General features: G+C 46.5%; 1 protein-coding gene across 4 annotated transcripts in view; it reads left to right on the top strand.

Annotated features, from left to right (window-relative positions):
- Positions 1–23,409, top strand: part of PLXNA4 (plexin A4) — a 460,615-nt gene that overhangs the window by 367,568 nt on the left and 69,638 nt on the right. For all 4 annotated transcript variants that reach the window (XM_075081683.1, XM_075081685.1, XM_075081687.1 and 1 more), the window contains 5 exons: positions 7,259–7,355; positions 10,663–10,853; positions 16,783–16,934; positions 17,603–17,720; positions 23,224–23,360. In XM_075081683.1, coding sequence (XP_074937784.1) covers positions 7,259–7,355; positions 10,663–10,853; positions 16,783–16,934; positions 17,603–17,720; positions 23,224–23,360 — 695 coding nt within the window. The remainder of the gene's footprint in view (positions 1–7,258; positions 7,356–10,662; positions 10,854–16,782; positions 16,935–17,602; positions 17,721–23,223; positions 23,361–23,409) is intronic.

Raw genomic sequence — 23,409 nt, 5'->3', positions numbered from 1 at the left:
GCAACTGCCAGGAGCCACACATACGTGCAATGCTGGTCTCCTGGCAATGCTCCTCCAGAGGTTTCTCCATGAGATTCATGTCTCCCAGACACGCATTTGAGTCTTTCCCATTGCTGCTAGTACAAGATGATTTATTAGTCAAAGAGCTAATTACAGGCCTTAGCCACTTCACTGCAGCTCTGCCACTCCATGCCGGGCAGCACTTGTTAAAATCCGTCACAACATATTCTGCTGCATTAAGCAGTGCGTTGAAGATTACAGGCAGTTCACATATTTCACGATCTGCTGCAAACAAGCAACTTCCCAAAGACACTCTTGTGGTTTTTTCCTTTGTCCCTCTCCCTCCTCCTGATTTTAATTACTAGTTAGTGGCCTGTGAGCGTCCAGGTTTGAGGTTTCACATAAGAAGGCATTGTACTTTTTCTTTTAAGAATTATTTTCTTTTAAAATAGTGAAAACCTGCAGTGAAAGGGTATTATATGGACCTGGACAGAGTCAATATATCTGTCCAAAACATCTTAGTAGGGAAGACAGCAGCTACCCTTTAGAGTCAGGAATTTTCTGGCACATACAGACATCAGCGTGAAGTATCTCAGAATGATTTTAAGCAGTTAGGATGAGTGGGGGACTGACTGCCTCAGCAGCCCTGGAGAGTTTCTCTCAGCATCCAGGTTTGTCATATCCAATAAATGAGGCTGGTTTTGAGAGGTAATTGCTACTATTCCCATCCTACCTGCATGCTCCAAGAAGGTGCTAGTGCCTAAGACCAGAGAAGCGGACTTCGATGAATCCCCAGATGCATTTGCTCATGGGATACCTGAGTGCTGTGACAGCGCCATGTTGATTTTAATATTTGTTTTGATGCCAGAACACTCAAGACTTCCCCTGAGCTGCGCAGGCTGGCAGGGCTGAGTCTCAGGGTAATGCCAAAGTGCTCCACAACCTTGTTGCTGTGTGGTCTCTGTAGGACACCTGTTCCATGTTTGGTGGTGGTTCAGGCGGACCTCTCTCTTCTCCAGGCAAAGAGGCTTATTTTGGGATAAACTCAACTCTTCTCTATCCTGTTTTCTGCCTCCTGTCTCCCTCTCCCTTTCCCTCTCCTTTTCCCTTTCCCTTTCCCTCTCCTTCCTTCTCTTTTATTCTCGTTCACTCTTTTCTTCCCTTTTCTTTTGAAAGAACCTTGACTCTCTGATTTGATTTCTTTTTTATTTTTTATTTTCTGAGATATGTTATGTCATTGTTGCTCTGAATTTCCCAGACGCTGAGAGAAAGAGATGTGGAAGGAAGAGCCAGACAAAAGAAAGAAACACTCACAGATACAAAAAGGGAACAGAGAAGTCCCGGGTCTATTTGAGCAGGTGGCAGAGGACACAGACAATAGGGAAGGAGTGCTGTAGATATGTCTTCATCATGATTATTTCCTTTCCTGCCAGAATTAGCATTCACTCTGGAGCCACTGCGATACAATGAGCCTCTGCTCTGAGAGTCACCTGGCTTTAGAAACAGCCGTATGACCTTGTTTGCAAATTGAATCAGCCCCCTTTGATGGAGCTTTTTACTCAGCAGAGTTGCTGGATGAGACACTGAATGTAGCACCTGCATTGCAGGCTTGGAGAAGGTCCAAAGGAGGGTGGGAGGATGTGTTGTGATGGTGTGTCCCTGAAGGGATTCTATCCTGCCAGCAGATCTTTCTGTTGATGCTGCACACTAGACTATGCAACCATTCTTGGCTTGTTTTCCTTCATAAGCCTCAAGAACTACCCCCTGCCATCAAACACTAGGCACCGACAAGTTCAAATGCAGCTCTTGCAGAATAACTTCCCCAAAATGTGGGAGTTTTCCTGCTTTCACACAGGACAGGATCAGGAAAAAGCCTTAACTCTTGCTCTCCACTGCCTGGTCCCTCAGGATTTATACCATGGTAGCTGAGATCAGAACCATCTTAAGCAGGCACTTTTCTAAGTGGCTCCAACTTCAGTTAAGAGATGTTATAAGGACACCCAGGTGGCACGAGTCTATCTGATGGTCTGTCAGTAATGACATATCCAGTGCTGATGGTGCCTAGGTTCTCAGTCCAGTCAATAGCCAGCTCTGCCTCTCCCCTTGTCTTTCCTGGAGATACTTCATTTGATAACAGCAATAAGTCACTGCAGGCAGCACGCTTTGGGATAATTATTGTTCTTGTCAAGTGGTTTGAGACTCAGCTCTGGGCTTTGTCCTCTGTCACACCACCCAAGGCACGCAATTATCACTCAGAGAGACCCTGCCTGCCATTCCTTATTGCACTTATGATAGCTCTGCCAACCGTCTGGACACAGAGTGATGGGAGGAAATGAAAAGGGGGAGAGCTGAGGAGGCATATAAATAAGTAAAAACATCAGCAGAAATGGCTGAAATTGCTAGATCTATTAGGGCAGAGAGCAGCCTCCCCAGTGGGAAGAAGTAGGGTCCCCAGCACTTGCAACCAGCCCAATATTAGCAGTCTTTGGCATGAGGAATAGGGAGGTGGGTGAGAGATGGCCCACCTGACCGTGCCATGATCATTGCCGTTACCTCCTTCAATGACTAAGCCCACATTCTTGCTTTGTGTGAGCCTGCCCACTGCCTGGCCTTGGCACACACAGGCAGCAAACACTGATTTCTAGCAGCGAAATCCCTGCTGATAATTTGCCTCAAGTCCTTCACAGGTCCGTGTGCTGTGAGACCCGAGACGGTACAGCTGAAAGTGCTGTGTAACTTAGGGATAGGAAAAACAAATATGTTGTATTTATCACATCACTGCACTTGAGCAAAAGATCTCAGAGGCATTTGACTCTGTGGTGTGGCTCACACAGGGGAGGGAGTGATAAAAACAGGCCTGGGAAAAACTGAGGAGCTATTCAGATATCGTGGGAAAACAGACTTATGGGTGGCCAAAGGAAGATGAACACAGGGCTGTGAGCTGCACATACATTTCCCTATTATTATGCATTATCATTATTATTATTATTAATAATAATAATAATCTACATTCAAATATCACAGAGAAACACCAATCATGATATGAGCTCTATTGTCCTGGCTGATACCTAGACATAAAAATTCATCCCCAGATCTGGGATGCAAAGAGTCCAAGGAGATGGCATGACTGTGGGCAAGAAGTTTTCTGCCTATAGTCCATGGCTGGAAAACTGATGCAAAGAGGGATTAAATGATTTGCAAAGGATCACACAAGGCGCTGGTGACAGAGTCAGGTACAGGAAGCAATTCCCAGGCCCAAGCTCTAATCACAAGACTGGGGTTTTTGTGCTGTCAGGGAAAACAGACTAACACTAAAATGCTACTAAGATGGTGTTTGCCTGCAGATATTGCAGCATCCCAACAGGATGCGGCAAGAGGTCAAACATGGCTATGGATTTGCACCTACTGCATGGCTCAGAGGTCTGCGAAGCCGAGTGCCTCTGATGCAAGGTGCCTGTAGTAACAGGATGCCCAAAAAAGCCAGGAGTTTGTAGATTTCTGAAATGCAAAGTATCTTTCCACGAAGGCAGCTAATGTTTGCATAGCTGTTGTAGAATGGGTAGCTGTGGTTTCGCAGCCATCCTCTCGGTCCAAGGAGAGTGAAATTCCATGAGACAAACAGCCAACGTGTTTACAGCAGCTTGCGTACAACATGTTAAACCTTTAACAACATGATAAAATGGCCAAGTGATGTGATGGGCTCAGCCTGTGTTGCAGGAGTATCTGATACTAGCGAAGAGTTTAAGAGACAAAGAGCTGGTACCTGGGAGTTCAAAACAGACTGTGCTGTTCCTGTGAATTACAACAGCTCCTTCTAGCAGCTTTTTGGCATTTCCTGATGAGAGCCAGTCTGCCTTTCCAGAAGGGCAGCCTCTCTTTCTCACTTTGGGCCTCTAAATTGCCTGTAATTTTCTGCTTTGATTTGATTTGCATGGTGGGAATCCAGATTTTGCAGGCTTAGGGGTCAGATTTATATCTTTTCAGCAGTTTTGTGCTGTGCTGGACGAAGTCGTGCAAGGCAACATATACATACAAGCCCTAAAGGTAAGAATGCTCTTAGCAGGAGTATCCGGGAAGCTCTGTTGTTAGTCCTGGAGATACATTGTCCCTTTTTTCTTCTCTAAAACATATTTCCATCTTATTGTTACAGCTGAGCAAATCCTTTTCAAAGACTCCTATTGAGTTCAGTGGGCTTTGAACAGGGGTCACAATGAGTTGGCAGCTCCTGCGGTCTGAAGGGGACAGAGCATTTACTCGCCAGTACTTTGCAAATCGCTCTGTTTCGTTGCTGTGCAGCCCACGAGCTGGCTGGACAGGCCAGGCACAGCAGCGTGAGCACCCTTGTTCCTGCCCCCAGCTGGCTTCATCCTCGGAACTCTTCCGTAGGGATCCAGTTGTTTATTCCCTTGCATCCGTTTCCAGTTCTGGATCAAGTCTGCTGAGTTAACAAGTTTAATATGTGTTTACCCCTGGTGCCGCAGACAGATAAGATCTAAAATCCCAGCTGGGCTCCTGCTGCTGGCGCTGGGATCCTCAGTGGGATGAAAGGCTCTGGGGGACTCCAGCTGCCTGTCCCTTGGCAGCCCTGTCTAGGCTCTGCTAACAGCTAAAACCCAACACACATACGAGGCTCTGCTGAGGCAGAAAGAAGTGCTTTCTCAGGCACCTGCGGACTCAACTTCTGACTTTAGGGTGACCAGTGGTTCTGTATACGTGCTCTTCCCCGTTCCCAATCAGCACTTGCAAAGCACTGTGCAAAGCAGGCATTTGCAAAGCTCCTGAGTGGCAGAAGATTAATTATTCTCTACTTTTCAGGCACTCTCCTTCCCACTCCTGTCTCTCCATCCTTGCTCCTAGCTCCAAAAAGCTGTGAAAAGCCAGTGTTGTGAGTCCAAGCGGCTCTGCATCATCATGCATCTTGCTGGCAGTGACACCGAGAACTGTCATAAAAATGCTAATACTAAATGAGACTGGCGGGTACAGCCCTATTGCAAAGGACTCTGCTAACCTGCGGCTGCTCTTTACTTCCATGGTAACCACAAAGCTTATACCCATAAATACCCTACAACTAGATCGTAATCACAGGGTCTTGCAGATTAGTAGCTAATTGTGTTTAGTTTGTCCAAAAAGAAATTACCATGCAACTAGCACTCACTCTGCTGTAATGGACAGAAATCACCGTATGCAATTTACTTTGCAATTATATGGCAATTAACAGATACAGAAAAACCTACCTCTAAAGGCTCGGAGCTTTGACATCTCTGTGGAAAACCACGCTGTGACTTTAAGTGACGAGGTACTGTTTAGTGGTCTCCAAGATATACCCAACCAACCCAGACAGCTTATTGAGTTGTATTTAAATTTCAGTGGGGAAGACACCATTTTCTTTAAAAGTGGGAGTTTGTCCTGCTATAGATCCCAGTGCAGTGGGAGATTCCTGATCTCAGGAGGCTAAATCCTTAGGTACGCTGTGGTCAGTAACAGCAGTGCACATGAAATGCCTCTCCCCCTCTTGCCCTGTTCCCATTCTGTCCTTTAAGCAACCACCTCCTCTCCCTTTGCAAGACTTTTTGCCGTTTGGTGAAGTGTTGGGTAGAAGCTGTTGATGGAGGTGGAACAGTGGACAGTTCACAGGAACAGTGAACCCTGTGTGAACTGGCTTATGATACACCAAAACGTAGCTGAAAAAATTCACTAAGCACCACGTGTCAGAGAGTTCTCCGAGTGGAGAGAGCCTCCAGAGATCAGCTTCTATTTCCTTCGTTAAGGGCAGATCTGTGTACCTTGACTGTGCCTGACAAGTGTTTGTGTAAGTCTGTCCAACGCTCTCAGAAGATTTCTATGGCTTTAATACATATTTGCTAGAAACTGGATACCCCCTACTCCAGCTGAAGCCGTTCTGGTTCTGAGTAGGGAAAAATAATTACCTCCTGGGGCTTACATATGTAACAAACTCTATCTAGTACATCCCCAAATGAAATTTGCTTGGTTTTTTTTGGCAGCAATATGACACTGTTGATTCGCAATCTGTTTGTGATACTCAGTAGTCCCCAGACCCTTTCCTGCAGCACTGGCCAGTCACTCCAACCTCATATTTGTTTGCACTGATTTCTCCTACTGAAGAAAACTCGGTACTTGCCTGTATTGATTTTCACTTTGTTGATTTTGGCCCGGTTCTACAATTTGTCAGGTTTGTTTTGAATTCTTAACCATGCTTTTGGATGTTCTTGAACCCCCTCCCAGAGCAGTGCCGTTCACAAAATCTGTAGCCTATCATCCGAGTCAGTAGTAAAAATACTCAATAATGCCAGATCCAAGACAATACTCCATTTGAAACACCTTCCCAGCCTGAAGTTGAATTATTTGACTTTTTTTCTTTGTAGCTTTTGCATATACCTTATGGTGGCTTCTTTTAGATCATATTTCCTTCATTTGTTTATGGGAATCTCCAGTAGGACAGTAGCAAATATTCTACTGAAATCAAGATAAGTCACATCTGCTGCCTCCCCTTTATCCACAAAACCATTAAGCCTGTCAAAAAAGGAAATTAGATTGGGTTGACACAATTTGTTCTTGACAAATCTATGCTGGCTGATTTTTATCACCTTATCATCTTGCAGGTGCTTATAAATTGATTGTTTAATAATTTGATGTACTTTCTTTCTGGGAAGCCAAGTTAGGCTGACAGGTCTATAATTACACAGAACCTCCATTTTCCCCTTTTTTAAGGTATTTCCGTGATGTGCCTGTTCTGTGCTTTCTGAGACCTCTCTCAGCTTCCAAGATTTGTTCAAAATATGACCAGTGTAGATAACCTTATGTATACGCTTAGCACCTATGGAGTACACAGCGGAGGTATATTTGGCTGGTAGTCCCACAGTGCATAATGTACACCTTAGAGGTGCACCCGGGACTTAGCAACATATTCTTCAGAGCTGTGCTTAACACCTTGAAGGTAGTTTTCCAGCATAAATACCATCCCATGCGACTATGCTTAAATCATGGAATATTCATCTAACAGCTAAGTAGTCTCTTGAGATGGGAACGGCTTGCTCTACTGAGAACTACAACTTTGAGAGCATCCCGTGGCCTTCTGGCAGGTAATGGTGATATAGAGAGGTAGCTAAGAGCTCCATTTCTCTTGTTCACAACTTGCGGCACCACCTCTTGCCTTATCCCACCCCCCTCCCCACCTCTGGGCACCATGTAAATCTGGGCTTGGGTTTTTTTTTTTTTGTTTTTCTTCTCCCACTTCTAGTATTCGTATGAAGGGATGGAGATTAACAGCCTGCCAGTGGAGCTGACGGTCGTGTGGAACGGGTATTTCAACATTGACAACCCAGCACAGAACAAAGGTAAAGAGTTATTTCAACTTGTCCTTGGAAGCGGTAACCTTAGCAACGGGCCGCATAGCTCCCTACACTTAACAAAGCCGCCACCATCTCCCCGTGCTGTCTGGTGCATACTTGTTCTCTGCACTCTGCAAATTACCAATTTTTGTGTGTGTGTGCTTAGTGTCCCCCCCCTTCTCTCTTTGCACCTGAGAAATATGACTCTCTCTCCCACTTGTTTTGCTTTCCCTGTTCCTTCATCATCTTTGCCTCCTGCTTCTCCCCATATTTTCATGTCTTTTTTTTTTCTCTGCCCCTCCTTCTCCAGCTTTCTGCCCCTCTTTATTTCTCCTGCGGTGATGCTCTTCAAGTTAACATGCCAGGAGATCGGGTGCTGTCTGCTCAGAGGCAATGTAGTAATGAACAGGGGAAGGGAGAGGGGGAGGAGAAAGGCTGCAGCTCGCCAGTGGGAAAAGTCTGAACAAAATAAAATGATAATGGCAAAGGACAAAAAACCCACCTCCTGCCCAGAGCCTGGCTCCTTTTAACTACCACTGATGGCACAGGATTGATGTGCCCCTCACAGAGGGACATTGCATGTCCAGCCATGACCCTGAGGCAGGCATTTTTGCTGGAGGTAGACAGTCCATTCACATCTTCTTCCTTCTTGCCCATTACCCTCAGCCACCCTGAAGCCTTTCCACCAGGCAAGCTTTCCTCTTGGCTGCTCTGCATTTACAGCTCAGACCTGCGGACTCTCTCCTCCTCATATCATCACCTCTCAGAATTTTCTCCCTCCCTCACTTTACCTTCTCTTTTCTTGGACACTTTCCACATCTTCTTTGAGTCCACCTCTCCCCATCAGGTACTCCCATGCTCCTCTCTCACCATTTTACACCCACCCTCACGCTGAAGGGTGTTGGGTGAGGTTTCCACCAACACCACATTGAAGCTGGAGAGCAATCCAGAAGGCAACTCTTCTTCCCATGGCATGACCCCTTCCTGTCCTTCTCCCCCTGCACCCACTGCTGTGACATCTTTCTCTGCTGGCTTGAACAGCCAGTGGGTTCAAACAACCACCCTGAATGCAAAAGGTCCTGCACTGTCCTCTCCAAAACAGTAACCACAACAGGCTGGAGATCCCTGTCTAGCCCTGGCATCCAGCAGCGTGGCACAGCCCATGTTCACACCACCAACTTCTCTCAATGCTGAAGCTGTCTGTCCTCTCTCCTGCTCTCCACCCTGTGTCAAGGCATTGCCAAGACAGTGCTAATTTTCACGGGCTCAGACCGTGCTATGGACTGTGCTGGCCTTTAACAGTGTGGGTTGGAGGTCAGGGTTTGGGCACTTGCCCCAGTTCTTCTTAGTTTTCTGCTACCTAATATCACAGAATTATATATATCCTGAGCGGTCCTCATGTAACATGGTCCCACCAAGCATGTGAACCTTTTTTGGGGCATTATTGAGCTGCCCTAGGTGATGTAGGAGTAAAATTATTCTCATAATCATGATGACTGTGTCTTTAGGCATGTCTGTGCTGGTAACAGAAACCAGACCAGGGGTTGAACTCAAGAAACATCTGTGGTGTCTAGTCTTTAGCACTGTCCCTTACAAGTTCTTGGGTTGTTCAAACCCAAAAGGTTATAAGGAATGTCCTGGGAAAATCTGGGAAGTGTAACTGTCTGCTGGCTCTCCCAAATGAGCAGCTTGGATGATACCATCGTGTTTTAGGCTGGGAGGAGAGCTTAGACATATGCACATGGATATACCATGTGGAGGCACACCACATGCTTTCGAGGACATAGAGATCTTTATTTACTAGCAAAATTTAGTGGCTGCAAGCAAGCACAAAACCCTGGCAGGGTGCTTCAAGTGGACCTTCTCTGGAAAACTGAGAGGGAGAGGCAGGGGCAGGATTAGACCCAGTGCCTTTCTAAGAGCAGTTGCACTGGGGTACACTGCCTTCAAGCAACCAAGGTGCTACTACTTTCATAGCCAGCATCACATGGGCTGGGCTGGTGGGCTGAAAGGCTAAACTAAACCAAGCCTACCTGAAGTGCCTGGAGAGATACTCACTGATAGCATTGCAAGCAGAGCAACTCAGCAAGTTTGAGGAAATCTAACAGAAAATTACAGAAAGGGCTGTATCTCAGGAGGCAGATAGCACACAGTGATGGACAACTGGTTTGCAAAAGTTTCTTGTGCCCAACCTGGAGAAATAAAAAGTTTCTGAGCTTTTCCTTGCAATGGTCAATACTTGACTTCTGGGGTGCGGGTATTAAGAGACAGCCAGAGCTTTTCAGCACACATATCCAAAGCCTTTGAGTTTTGAGATTGGGTATAGTAATAGCCACAGACAAGACTTTAGTCACCTACTGACACAGCAAAACAGAAGCACAAAGGAAAATCCCCCATCTTACAAAGAAATCCACCAACATACCCACAAATACAGAAAAAAAAAGCCAGTCTGAAAGCTTTGATTCTGCCGTCTTCATCTTCAGCGAGGAGACTTTTGCTATCAGACCCCTGTGCGACACAGGCCTCAGTTTACACAATTGTAAAATAAGGATAAATAACATGATCTTATTTTCTAGGAGGACTGCAACATTTTTAGGCTTTGTTTGGAAAAAGCTGTGACTGCTTCTAATCACTCAGCAGTCCAAGATGGAGCTAAGCATTAATCACTGCTATCTGTATTAGAGGAGGATCAAAGTGTAAAGCAGACTGAATTTCTGGAGCAGAAGGGGGAAAGGCTGATTGTGAATCCCTGGATTCAGCCTCATAGTGAACCACTGTGGGTTTACTATTATTTCTTAGGATTTCTATTAAGGGGGAGAACCTGAGTGACATTATCTTAACACCCAGTTCTGGGTAGTTTCACCCCAGGTTTGAGCTGTGGGTAGACCAAGTCTAGAAAATCACTTTAGAATGAAGAGCTGAGACTGAGACTGGTTATAGGTGGCACTGCATGACACTCAGGCTGTCTCTGAAAAAGGAAGGGACTGAGGCCAAGTCACTGCCCAAGCACCTTTCCCCCTCAATCTCCTGCTTGCTGCCCATCACTACTGAGGACCACATCCTTCCTTCTGCTGTCACCTTCCAAAAATACCTTTCATGGGGGATGAACTCTGACAAGTGAAGTTTTTTTCAAGAAGGATGTAAATGTTTTTTCCCCCCATTATTTATTCCCCCTGAAGAGTTCCTATCCTGCCTCTGGAATAAGCAGCCCAGAACACCCCTTCTCTTGCTCCTCATTCTACCCTCTGACATCCCACCACTCTCTCATGCTGTCTGCATGTCTCAGGTCCTCTCTGTTTTCCTGTCCCTCCAGTTCACCTGTACAAGTGCGGGGCCATGCGGGACAGCTGCGGACTCTGCCTGAAAGCCGACCCGGACTTCGAGTGTGGCTGGTGTGAGGGGCAGAACCAGTGCACGCTGAAGCAGCACTGCCCAGCCCAGGACAGCCAGTGGCTGGAGTTGTCCAGCACCAAGGGCAAATGCACCAACCCCAAGATCACAGATGTAAGTCATGGATCTGCAAGAGGCGGGGGTATTCCCTCTAGTACCCTTCCCTTGATTTATTCTCCTGATTTATCTTTGGGTTGGTGAAGGGAAGGTGAGGCTAAGCTATGCTGGGTCAGGTAAAGCTCCAGGTGACCTTGGGAATGGGAGGCCATGGTGGCCTTCAAAGGTAGGCACAAAACTTCAGGTGTCTACAACATAGGGTGTCAGAGTTTCCACCGTAGTCAATATGGACATGGATCAGTTGCACAAACACAATCTGCTAGTGCAATCTGAGGAACACCAGAGCATCTGACCTGCCTACACAGAGCTGGCAAATGTGTCATGAAGCCTTTAGAAGCAGCTCGAAGTGAGATAAGGTGCTCTAGGGCACCTCAAATGGATTGTGTGAGGGTAATAAAATGAGCCTGGAAAGAGAAGGCTGAGGGGGGATCCCATCAATGCCTATAAATACCTGAAGGGTGAGTGTCAGGAGGATGGGGCCGGGCTCTTTTCAGTGGTGCCCAAGGCCAGGCCAAGGGGCAACGGGCACAAGCTGGAACACGGGAAGTTCCCCCTGAACATGAGGCCAAACCCCTTTGCTGTGCGGGTGCCAGAGCAGGGGCACAGGCTGCCCAGAGAGGCTGTGGGGTCCCTTCCCTGGAGACATTCACCCCCCGCCTGGACGCGGCCCTGTGCCCCTGCTCTGGGGGTGCCTGCTCAAGCAGGGGGTAGGATGGGATGATCTCCAGAGGTCTCTTCCAACCCCTGCCATTCTGTGATTCTGTGATTCTGAGCCCAACTATCTCTTGAAACAGCCTCTCTGGCCAGCCTGGTTGAGAAGGAGATGTTGGGTGATCCCAGAGTGTTTTGAACTTTGCTGACAGAAAGTCAAGGAAGCGAGCAGGCTGTACTTCATGCTGCCTGGGAGTATGACATGGACAAAGCCAATGCCCAGAAAAAACCAAGACTCCGCTGACTCCAGCAGAATATGCTCTTCTGTTTGCCTGGCTGACTTTGCATAGTGAAAGAAGTCCCCATAGAACAAAGCCCCATACAGTTGTCAGCTTTCCCCCTTTGAAGGCTCAAGGAGGAGGCAGGATAAAGCCTGGACTAAATGAAGCTTGGAACTGTCCTATTAAGTGATAAAAAGAGGATGAGGGCAAAGCTGTGGGGAAGGATCTGCAGCATAACAGTGTTCTTGAGAAGGTTTCTTACTGAGTGTATTTGATTGGGCCAAAGGAAAAGCTGGGGCAATGGTACAAAGGGGAGGTAAGAGAATAGCAAAACCATATAAAGAGGGAGCAAAGAAAGGGACAGAAGTCAAGGGAGGGAAATCAGGCCTCCAGTCTAAAGTGATTTTTGTCTGTTGTCTTAACACATTTTTGCCATAACGATGAGCGCCGTTTTCAGGGTCACAGGGCAGGCAGCAGGACAGATCTGAGCCTTGATGATGAGGGCTACATCCTTACCAACTGACTCCCGCCTTAAGCATTTCTCAGTCACCGTGCCTCTGTTGAGTACCCTTTCAGGGGGGCTATGGCCTTATTCTGCAGATGAGAAAATTAAGGAGGAAAGTGAGACAGGGAAGAGAAAGGGAAATGCAAAGGAGGAAAATCTGGCTTCCATGGTTGTGGTTTAATATGAAATATTAGGGGGATCATTTTCCTAGAAAGCAAGAAAGACTTTTTCTATTGTATTCAATTAAGAATCAGAAAATGTGGGTACTATGGATGAGCCCTAAACCAATGTCTACATGTGAAAGTTTTCTTAAAGCAAAGGCTGGATAAAAACTGGTTTTCCCAGATGCCATTGAAAGGAGCCCCTCTAACTGTGTTTCCATCTATCTTCTTGCCATCCATCAGTCCCCAAAGTCCTGACTTAGCTGGACTGCTGGAGTGCTAGGCTTATCTTGATATTTCCAAGCAGAGGCTCATCTTGGAATTTCCAAGGCAGACTCTTCCTCCACACTTGGATTTATCTGGGGTTTGTAATTTTAAGCCTACATGAACCACCTGAAGCCATGAAACCAAACCCGGAGACAGCCAGAATGAGCAGCTACTTCTGAAAGTTCAGCTTTGAGGCCTTGAAAATTATAGGGGGCTGGATGAAACCTTTTTTGAATCTTTTCAGGTTCTCAGACCTTGGGAAAGATTCAGAAGATTTTTGCACAGATTCATAGAATTTGGTATTGGGAAAGTGATGGATGACCAAACAAAACAGAAGTCCAAAACACGAGGGCCTGACCATGTGGTAGTATAAAGTTCTGAAGGTCCATCCTCATTTCTCTGCAATATTTTGACTCCAACCCTGCATCTACAGTCTCTTTATGAAGTGCAAAGCGCTCCCTCTCCACCCTACAGCTCCAGAAGGGACATACTTCTAATTCTGCTGGCATTTCCTATAGCGGCTCCCAAAGCTCAAACAGATCATTGCAATATTTGCTCATGAAATATTCCAACTGTCTGGTGCAATCATAAGTAGCTCTTGGAAAGTCTTTTCCTGAGCCATTAGCATGGAAGCAATCTCAAGTGACTGGATATATGTTGCGGCTAATGGTAGGTCTGGAGCGGCTGGTAAGAGCGTGCATATCCTGGCCAGAAGCCAGGGCACTATCGGTGCAGGCAAAGGAGGAGAAACAACACGTGTACTCACAGTCGCACGGACACACACAGGCACCCAGCACAGAGCTTCCCATAACCTGTGCTCATTTACTAGCTCTTGCATTTATATTGCCACTCAGTGAAATTAAAGGACTTACAGACTCGCTGAGCCACAAAACCTCCTTTAAGAGCGACAAGCTGCAGCATTAGGCTGATACGAGCAGAGGGCATAAATTGCGATGCAGTGTCACAGCTCTGGGTCTTCAAGAGAAAGCTGAGGCTTCCTGGCAGTTGTTGTTTCCCTGCCTGCATTTTCCTCTCCAAAAGTGACAGGTCTTGTTCCACATTTTTGCACCTATGATAGAAACAGGGTCCTTCCCTCTCTCTGTTAAAACAGCGCAGTAACAACTTCTTCTTGTACATATCTGTGCGACTGTGATGAACTGGGGTTAAAAATTCTCCCACATACTCCTGGGAGAACCCCCAGGCCTTTAAGGAAATAAGTGGGTTTTGAAACTGGCCTTTACAACTTAAAAATTTCACGGGGAGGGGTTCAGAGGTGCTGTGCTGCCTTCAGTCCAGGAAGTTTCCTGTAGACGCTTTTTGAGTCATAGCAAGTATTTTTTAAAATCTCGTGTTTTAGACAGAGATGGAAGTATGATAATGTTTCCACTGAGTTTTTTGTGACTTCTGCAGTGAAACTTTTGTCTCAAACTCACCCCAGTCCTAAAGGAAAGGACTTTTCTAGCAAGATGTTCCTTTTCACCACTATACCTTTTATTCAGGGCAATGACATTAGTCATATGAGAAAAAAAAATCCTCTTTTGACCTGCTATGAGATGTACTGCCCGTGCTAGCAAGTTCCTTCAAGCATAGGTGAGCCCTAATTAACCAGAGACCTAGCTTATTAGACACCTACCTTACTAGAACAAGTGAAAACCATTTGATGGCGAGTTTAATACCAGCAAACAGAACCAAAGTATTCCATGGAGAACTCAGTTCTCTTACAAAGAGTATCTAATACATAAGGCAATAAAATAAATTATGGGAATTTTAGTTGATTTTTCTTTTTTCATTTTGAGTACATATTAGATTGCATTTGGTATGGTGATATATTCAAGCCTTCCAGCATCATTCATATAGCGCTTTATCAGAAGAGGATTAACTGACATCAGCAAAATAAGTATATCACAGAGAAAACTTTGCTCGAATAGATATGTATGAATGATACAGAATAAAAATATTTTGGAAATTCCATTTTTGGAAAATAGTTCCAAGTTTTCAGTGTTGAGTCCCCAGTGTTGAGACAATCAGTATTATTTTCTCCTGGAATAGAAATTTTATTTTCATTCTCATTTTTAAGATTCCTTATTTGCTGGAAAATACCCACAAATGCCTCTCTTTCGTTCACTTTTTATCCATTTTCTACTTGTCTATCAATCACATCACCACAGACCATCCAAAGGTCAAATCTCCAGCCAAGCCAAAAAATCATTTCACCTGTCAGATTTATGAACGTTGTGCCATTTTCTTTTTAGGACTTAAGTATCTTGTTGACTTCTGGAGTAGGAATAAGCCTGCCATGGTTCTGATTCTGTTGTCTCATGTGGTATTTGCCTGGTTTTTGGACCTGAGATCGGGCCACTGCAGGGATCTTGTGCCGCAGAGGTTGTGTTGTGCTACACAACTCCACAAGTCCAAGCACTTGTCTGTGATCATCTGTGTTATTAATTTGTTAACCTCTGTTGGTTCCTTGTATAGTCAGAGCAAAGACACACCCATTCAGGGGGTGGTTCATGGTACCTAAAATTAATTGTCCTAAAATGAAACATCCCTTAAAGGTGTCAGGGCGTCTCTCTTTTTATCAAAGGTGGGCGTTCTAGAAGTTGACATCTGGGTGGAAATTAGGCTAACCCTGGTGCCAGACTCAGTGCTGGGAAGCGGTCAAGAGCAGCCCTGCTCGTGCCAGTACCTCGACTTTCCCCGCCAGTCCGAGTGCTATGCAAGAGTCTAGCTGCCAGCTCTAGATTCCCAGCTGGCAGAGCCATCGGCCAGTGGGTACAGACCTCAGACAGGGAATTCCCCCTTCCTCGCTGCAGGGAGAGCCTTGCCAATGCTGGCAGGTGGCATCCATGGCATACTGAATGGGCAGCAGGGAATACCCTTTGAAAGCAACGTTTGAAGCCCCTTTCAACTAGCCAGTTGTATGGCAAAGCATTTGGGCGTGGTGAATAATTGGAAGGACAGAACTGAGATAATTAAGGGCCAGCCCCATGATTTCTGTGTTGTTTCAATGTTGAGGAGGCGACTCCAATGCTAATTTCCACCTGGCTCTGAACAAGGCTGATGATGTGATGTGGAATGTTTTCCCATGTACACGCCCCCTTTGCATGGGCCAGAAATATTGCACAGAGAGAGACAGCTCTGGGTGTAGGGTGAGCCTTTGTAATGGGAGGGAGAGGTGAGCTTTGGAGTTTGGCTGCTGCTTTGACCTTGCTGCCTAACACAGCCTTTGCTGAGCAAGACACAGTGATTCTACCCTGCCAGGGTCTGGTGAAGGTCCAGACCAGGATGCAAACATCATGCAGGATGGCTGGGATAGCCACTCATCTCATGCTGGGGCTCAGAGGCCTCCCACGCCTGCCGTTCCCCTGGCCCCAGCTCTCCTGTGAGGGCGGCTGGAGCTCTTTCAGAACTACGTGTTGGCACACAGCAACTGCTGCTGTCTCAGCCACCATCCACCTACTCCGTACCTAATGTGACATGCTGTTTCTGTTGTGCCTCAGCTGTTTTTTTCAGGTGGACCTTTTCAACTGAGTTTGTGGTGCAGGAGCAATACCTACCTCCAGAACAGATCAAAAACCCCATGTGCTTTGGGCTGGGAATTTAGGATTTAAAGTGACTGGCTGAAGGCATTTATGCCCTTTTCTTGCTCTTTCTCCCATTTCTTTCCACTGTGCCCCTCTCCTGGCTTTCCATGGCTCATGTCTATAAAGCGCAGGGCTCAGCTGCACCACCAGAAACCCCTGCTCCTACCCAGAAACCTCTCCTAATTGTCTCTGCATGTTTTGCAAGTAGCTAAAAGACAGTAAATGAGATCTGGGCCAGAATTTTCTATACTCTGGGGTTCGGGCATGTGTGATATATATTTGCAGGAGATCTGGATGGATCTGGATGGAGTGATATAGCTGGAGTAGGCTTGTTGCCTCAGTTGTTCAGCATTCTTAATTATAAGTGTCTTTAGTGGTCACAAAGAGACCTGCTATTGCCTCTTCTTCCACCTGGGAGGATGTTGATGTCTTTAAATAGGTGGTCTGATTATTCTTTTCTTTGGCTTGTTTCTCCAGATCAATCCAGTGACGGGTCCTCGTGAAGGAGGGACCAAAGTGACCATCCGTGGGGAGAATCTGGGGCTGGAGTTCAGAGATATTGCATCACATGTCAAAGTGGCTGGAGTGGAGTGCAAACCGCTGGTGGAAGGGTACATCCCGGCAGAGCAGTAAGTTGGGTGTGTGGCAGACAGTGGGCCACAGCACACCTGATAACAGTCATTGCTACCTGTAGGATCTCCTAAGGAGTCCATTCCACCCAACCTTGGAAGTGAGGAATGGAAGATGCCATTCCTCACTTACTTACAGCTCAGGAGTTAATAATCCATTTATTACTATATTTGGACTGCATATTTAGATAATCCTCATGGTATATGCCCTGAAGTTATCCTCTGGTTTTCACATAACAGCCACCGCAAAGGTGTTCAGTTCCAGTTTGGGGGCAGCAGCCCCAAGAAGCAGCTTACCACGTGTAGGAATGGTCATTAAGCCTCACAGCTGCAAAGCTGTGCACCATGCAAGGCTGGTGGGCAGAGGGACCCCTGAGGTCAGACCTCAGCCCAGCATTTGTCGGTATATTTGAGTGAAGCTATGTTGATTTACACCAGCTAAGCATTTGTCCCACCAAGTGCTAACAGCCAGAAGCCACCACTTTTTAAAGAATAACCTAGTCCACGGTTTGGATCCTAGTTTGAAAGAAGAGAATTAAGAAAGGAAAGAGAAGTGTTAAGTCTACAGTCCATTCCCCAGCAGTATGGGCTGTTTGCTCTAATTTCATCTTACAGATACCACCAAACCACCCCTGAAACCTTGCTTCTGGTTCTTATTTTCTCCACAGGATAGTATGTGAGATGGGGGAGGCCAAGCCCAGCCAGCATGCTGGATTTGTGGAAATCTGCGTGGCTGAGTGCAAACCAGAGTTCATGGCCAGGTCTTCACAGCTCTACTACTTTATGGTAAGCTCCTGAGATAAGTTCTACTTGGCCCTGAAGGTCCTCAGGCCCTGGTCCCCTTTGCTGCATCTATCCATTGTCCTTAACCATACTTAGTGCCTGAATTATTCACTGCCATTCTGAGTGCACCAAGTTGTACCTTCCATTTCCTTTCAAAATCTTGTTATGAACAAAAATAGCTCACCTAATTAATGTTTTAACGATCTAATAATAGGCCAAATTATTAGTCCAGTTACAGTTACATATAGCCATAATCCAAATTAATACAGAAAATCTTCATTAATAGTTAAAAATGCTATACAGGAAAGAAAAAAGAAAAAAAATAAAAAAGGAAAAAATCCTTCCTAGTCTCTTAATTTTCCCAGGTGTGCTGCTCACCCTACCAGCACCCCTCCAGGCCCTACAGTTGAAATGACCAGTGTTCTCCAGGAGAAACACAGGGGTTGCCACCAGTCATTACCACCCTGAGCTCTTCCCTGGCAGGAGTGTGATGTTCACGGTGGGGTTTCTTTCTCCTCACTCTTGGGACCAGCGGGGGGGATCCTCATCCCCTCTCCCCACCGCCTGCTCCCCTCTCCCTGGCCCCCGGCACCAGCGGCAGAGCTGCCCAGCGCCCAGCCCGGGCACACAAAGGGCTGGTGTTTGCTGGGCAGTGCCTGCCCGGGGCGGCAGCCCTTGGCCGTGCGGGGTGTCCCCAGCGCTGAGCTCGGGCAGGTCGGGCACGAGGCCCTTGGCCACGGGACGCTTGTGACCAGAGGGACGCCCGGCTCAGGGCACGGCAAGCCCAGAGACGTCCTCAGACCTTGTGGTGAATGCAAAGCCTGTGGTCTTCTGCTAGCAAGGACAATCATTCTCATTTACTGAGCCACAGGCAGACACCATAGCAGTGGCTGTTGCTTCTGCAAGGTGTAGCATTCAAGGGGTGTTTGCATTAGGTGGTCTTCTGGGTGTCCAGGAGAAGCAGCGCTGCACTCCAGCAGCATTAAATCAGGAGGGACCAGTTCAGCAGCCAGGCTGCAGGTGAGCTGTAGGCTATGACTGTGGCTCAGCACAAGTGGGCAACTGTTCTGGGTACTCCATGGTGTAACAACAGGCACCAGCAAGCTTGAACTTCAGTTAGCTTTTAAGGGTGGGTGGTTTGGAGAGAGGACCTAGCCATGAGGAATTTGGAAATGAAGTCAAAATTCCCTAGGCACGGTGAGCGGTGGGATCACACACGCAACCTCCACTCAATGGGTGCTGACGGCGTTCAGAGAGCAGCCACGCTCCTCTTTTTGGAGAGACTGCTGGGGTTGGCAAGCTGGCTTGCTACATCGCCTGCCTGGGACATCAGCTTGCAAAGCAGCCAGAGGCGCTCTGGGCCTGATTCCACACCGCCACTGGTGTACGTTCAGCCCGAGACTGTCGCTTTGTCGTGGTGAAAGCCTCATGGAAGAGAGGAGCAGAGCTAGCCACATGTTGTACATTCAACTTGGGGTTTTTTTGCCTTTCTGATGATGCTCCTTGTCCAAGAGACCTGCTTATTCCTCTAAGGCCCCTTGCTGGGGACATGCAAGCATCGCCTGGCCTTGATCTGTGCAGATCTGTGCAGGTTTGAGATGAGAGGGTCTCTTTCTTCCCATCGAAAGCTATTGACTCCTGCAAGGGAATGGGCCTTTTCTGAAATTATTCACATGCCCAAGCATTTTTTTTTAATGGTAAAGGGAACTGGTAATGAATGCAAATATCTTAGATCTCCCCCTTAAGCTACAGAAATTTCTCTATTCTCTGTATTTTCTGATGTCACTCAGGTGCTACGGCGGTGGGGGCAGAGAAACACCTTGAGCAATAGCCCCCAGTAGTCAGACAGAAGGGCTCTTTCCAGGACATTACACTTCAGCGTGTCACCTTTGCTACTCTTGGAATTACTGTCTGATTTTGATCATCCGTGTCTGTCTGTGACAGCTTTTCCCTCCGCTTGCTGGGTTTCCGGCTGCCAGCTATCCCAGCCGTGCATAAGCATGAAGTCAACAGGGTTTTCTCTGCTGAATACCTTGATACCTTTGTGCTAGACAGAAAAAAATACCGACGCTCTCCAGCCTGCCCATCATATGCCCTCTCCCGTGTCCAGTGCTTTCATAGCAGGAGCTGTGTTTGTTTGTGCAGCTTGGCTTCCTCTGATAATTCTGCTGGGAGGGTAGAGATGTTATTGCAGGCATCACAACGTGCCTTGGCATCCCGCAATGGCGGGTGGCAGCTTTAAGGGAAGGAAGATGTTTGAAAACTAAGAAAGGGCATCGCACAGGAGATAAACGTCTCTTTCTGACACATAGCAAATCCTCCGGAAAATTGCTTTTCAAAAGGTTTGAAACAAAACAGGGTCAAATTTGGCCAATAGGTTCAGACTTCCGCTCTCCTGCAAGAATTGGAAGAAGTGACATTTTGAACTCAACAGAGTGTTTAATTCCAGTGTTTTAAAAAAGCGGGAGCTTAGTTTAGAGATTTTAGAACAGTTCTTCTCTGCATTTCTAACCAGAACTTTTAATTTCAAAATGCTGTTAGTTTGTTTTAAACTCATCTGCGATCAAAAATGCAAATGGCATTAGAGAGTAAAATAAGCCAAAAGGGAAACAAAGCATTTGGTTGCAGGCTGAAATTAAATTTATGATGATCTAAATGAAAATAATTCTTTTTTTTCCTTAGTTATTCATTTTATTGCTATCATTAGGATGATTATGATTATAATGAGGATATGGTTTAGTGGTGGGCTTGGCAGTGATAGGTTAGCAGTTGGACTCGATGATCTTAAGGGTCCTTTCCAACCTTAATGATTCTATGATTCTGTGATTCTATGATTATTGCCATTGTCTTTCAATCCAAAAAATATTTCCCTTCACTTTTCAGTTCAGATGCTGAAGGAAGTTTGTCTTTATTCTGGCTTTGGATGAGAATATTATGGCTCCGTGCAGGTGGTGTGGGCTACTCTGACTGCACCTTTCCTGGGTCTGCTCCTAAAATCCTTGTCCCAGGAGAACATTTGCAACAGGTCTCCCTTCCATCTTTGCCCTCCTGCTGTTACTGTTGAACCTATAGAAAGGAAACCCAGGTGCACAAGCTGTGTGTGAGTCTCATCTCGGTCTGCCCTTGTCTTCAGGAGGAATGAAGTGGGAACCAAGGTCTTGACATGCACCATAAGGTCAGTTTAGACACAGCTCTGATGGCAGCTTCAATGTGGACAGCCTGTGTGGAGGAGGTACTGGAGGAAAGGAAAGGGTTGAGGAGCAGAGGAAAGTAGGCAAGCTCCTAGAAAGGTACAGATTTCCTGTCCTCCTTCCCTCATTGTCACTGTCCACTTCAGCTTATTACAGATCCGCTAGCCCCCCCCTTGCATTTTCCATCACCTTTCATCATCAAGGAAATGGTAAATAGTCTGAAGGCTGCGTTTTACTGCAAACATGCTGTGCAATATTCATGAAGGCCGCTGTCAATAATTAATGGTTTATCACAACTTTGAAAGCTTAGCCACAAACCCTTTTGTAAGATCGGCACAAGGCACAGCAACACTTTGCCAAGGAGCGCTGCTGGTGTAGTTCTGGTCTGTGAGGATCCTCAAAAGGGCATGGCTAATTTACCTGCCTCTGAGGAGAGCCCAGGAAACCCACATACAGAAGAGGGACAAGGGCTTCGGGTCTTTAACTGAAACGGTTTGTTCCTCTATGGTTTGTGTAGGCTATGTGCACCAAGTTGGCCATTCTCAGCCCATTTTCTCCCAGGTGGGACATCACCTCCCAGCAGCAACCTTCATGGTGAGCAGTAATTTGCACTGGTGGGGGTGAAAATTAAGGAATTAAAGAGGAGTTGCCACCAGAGCTTGAGGTGGTACCCTGAAAATAGAGGAGTGCTACGTCCTGAAGTGCATCTTTTGCACCTCCGTGCTCTTCCTGCATCTTTTATCCCAATCATAGCTGTTAGAGAGTATAAAAAAGATTTCCAAAGCACCATGCCAAAACCAGTCAAGTTTAAACATTGGGCAGCTCTGACAGTAGATTTTTCTATAAAGCTGTATGTCTGATTTTCATGTTCAGGCCTTTCTCCAAGCCGTAGCTGCATTTTGAGCAAAAGCAAAGTGGAACCGTTGCCGCTATTTTTCAAAATGATTAGCCTGAGGGGGCCAGGGATAAAGAGGGCTCTGTGTGTGTGAAAGAGGGAGCTGTGGTGTGTGTCAGGTGGTTTTATAAACATGGATTAATGGTCTCCAAAGCTCAATAAGGTGACTGTGTGATGTACCTGCTCGTTCAGAGGAGCTGAGGAGAGCTTCAAGCATTTGTGTCATCATTCTTAAAGAGAGGGGGGAAAAATAATCTTCATTTAAATGCATATAGTAGCTTTTCACTTGGGACTGAGTGGAAAGTTTTTCTATTAAAATGCAAATGAAAGAATAAACTGTAACTCCAAATTTCTCCCTGAAAATAAATGTCTCCTCTCTGCATTGTGGTAACAGGGTGATCTCTGCCTTCAGAGTGCAAGTATTTTATCTTGATTTTGGGAATGAGGGAGAGCAGGAGGGTAAGAAAAAGAAGTTTGAGATTTGGGGCCCCCAAAGAAATTGTGCCCCTTTTTGATATATTAACACAGCACCGTGATACTTTTGGAAAAGAAGCTCGGAAAATCAGCAGAAAAAGGAAAGAGGTGTTCATCTGGACAGTGGTCCTTTTGTGGCTGTAGTATTTCAGAACACACCTCGAGATAAGCGCTGCTGTGCTGTATCGGTGTAGGACACTCATGCAGTACTAGGCTGTCCCAGCATCCAAGTCTGATAAGAAAAAGAGAAAGATTTGGGGTTGTGTGGCGGGCACGTGGGAGAGACAAGACATGACTTCAGATGCTCTGCTGAACCACAGCACTCCTCCTTCCCAGGGAAAAAGCCCGTGAGCACAGGGGGAGTTTTTAGGCAACTCTCTGGAGCTATACAGCATGTTCTCTTCCCTTGTCAGACCAGTAGGGTTCAGAGTAATCTTTTAAAGACCTGGACATCTTCATCACTTGTGAGTTCCACAGTTTGGAGGTAGAGAGTCCTCATTAATATCCAATCAGACAGTCCAAGACCTTCTTTATCTTGCAGAAGTGGTGTTGTATGATGGCAAAAAGACACCTGAGCTGTGTCAAACAAGCAATGGAGACCGGAGATTGTGGCTGCAGTTGCTCCAGGTGTGGAACTGACTTCGCAAGCACAGCATATTTCTGAGCGGGTACAAGGACAGACCTCATTTTGCAGGGGTGAGAACAGATTGGGGTTAGGTGTGAACTCATCCCACCAAACTTGGCAGTCAAGCAGGGTGTCTATGATAGGACTGGAGTCCCTTTATGCTCCTCTGTTGGTAGGAAGATATGGTCATCTTCTGAAGTCCAGCTAACAGAGAGGTGATTAACCTCTGGGGGTGCATACCTCTCTCCATCACTAAAACGAGAGAGGGAAGGCACTTACGCTCCTCCGCCATGTTTCTGACATGACCCTTTGCCTTTACAGACTCTGACACTCTCTGATCTCAAGCCGAAGCGGGGACCAGTGTCGGGTGGCACCCAGGTGACTATTACAGGCAACAACCTTAATGCAGGCAGCAATGTCATCGTGACCTTTGGGCGACAGCCCTGCCTCTTCTACAGGTACAGATGAGTTTTTCCTACTGTACATGCTTGAGCTTGAAAGATGTGA

This window comes from Phalacrocorax aristotelis, chromosome 1 (genome assembly GCF_949628215.1).
Source record: "Phalacrocorax aristotelis chromosome 1, bGulAri2.1, whole genome shotgun sequence".
Taxonomy (NCBI): Eukaryota; Metazoa; Chordata; class Aves; order Suliformes; family Phalacrocoracidae; genus Phalacrocorax; species Phalacrocorax aristotelis.
Note: the sequence above shows the minus strand (reverse complement) of the source record. Positions and strands in the feature narration are given on the sequence as shown.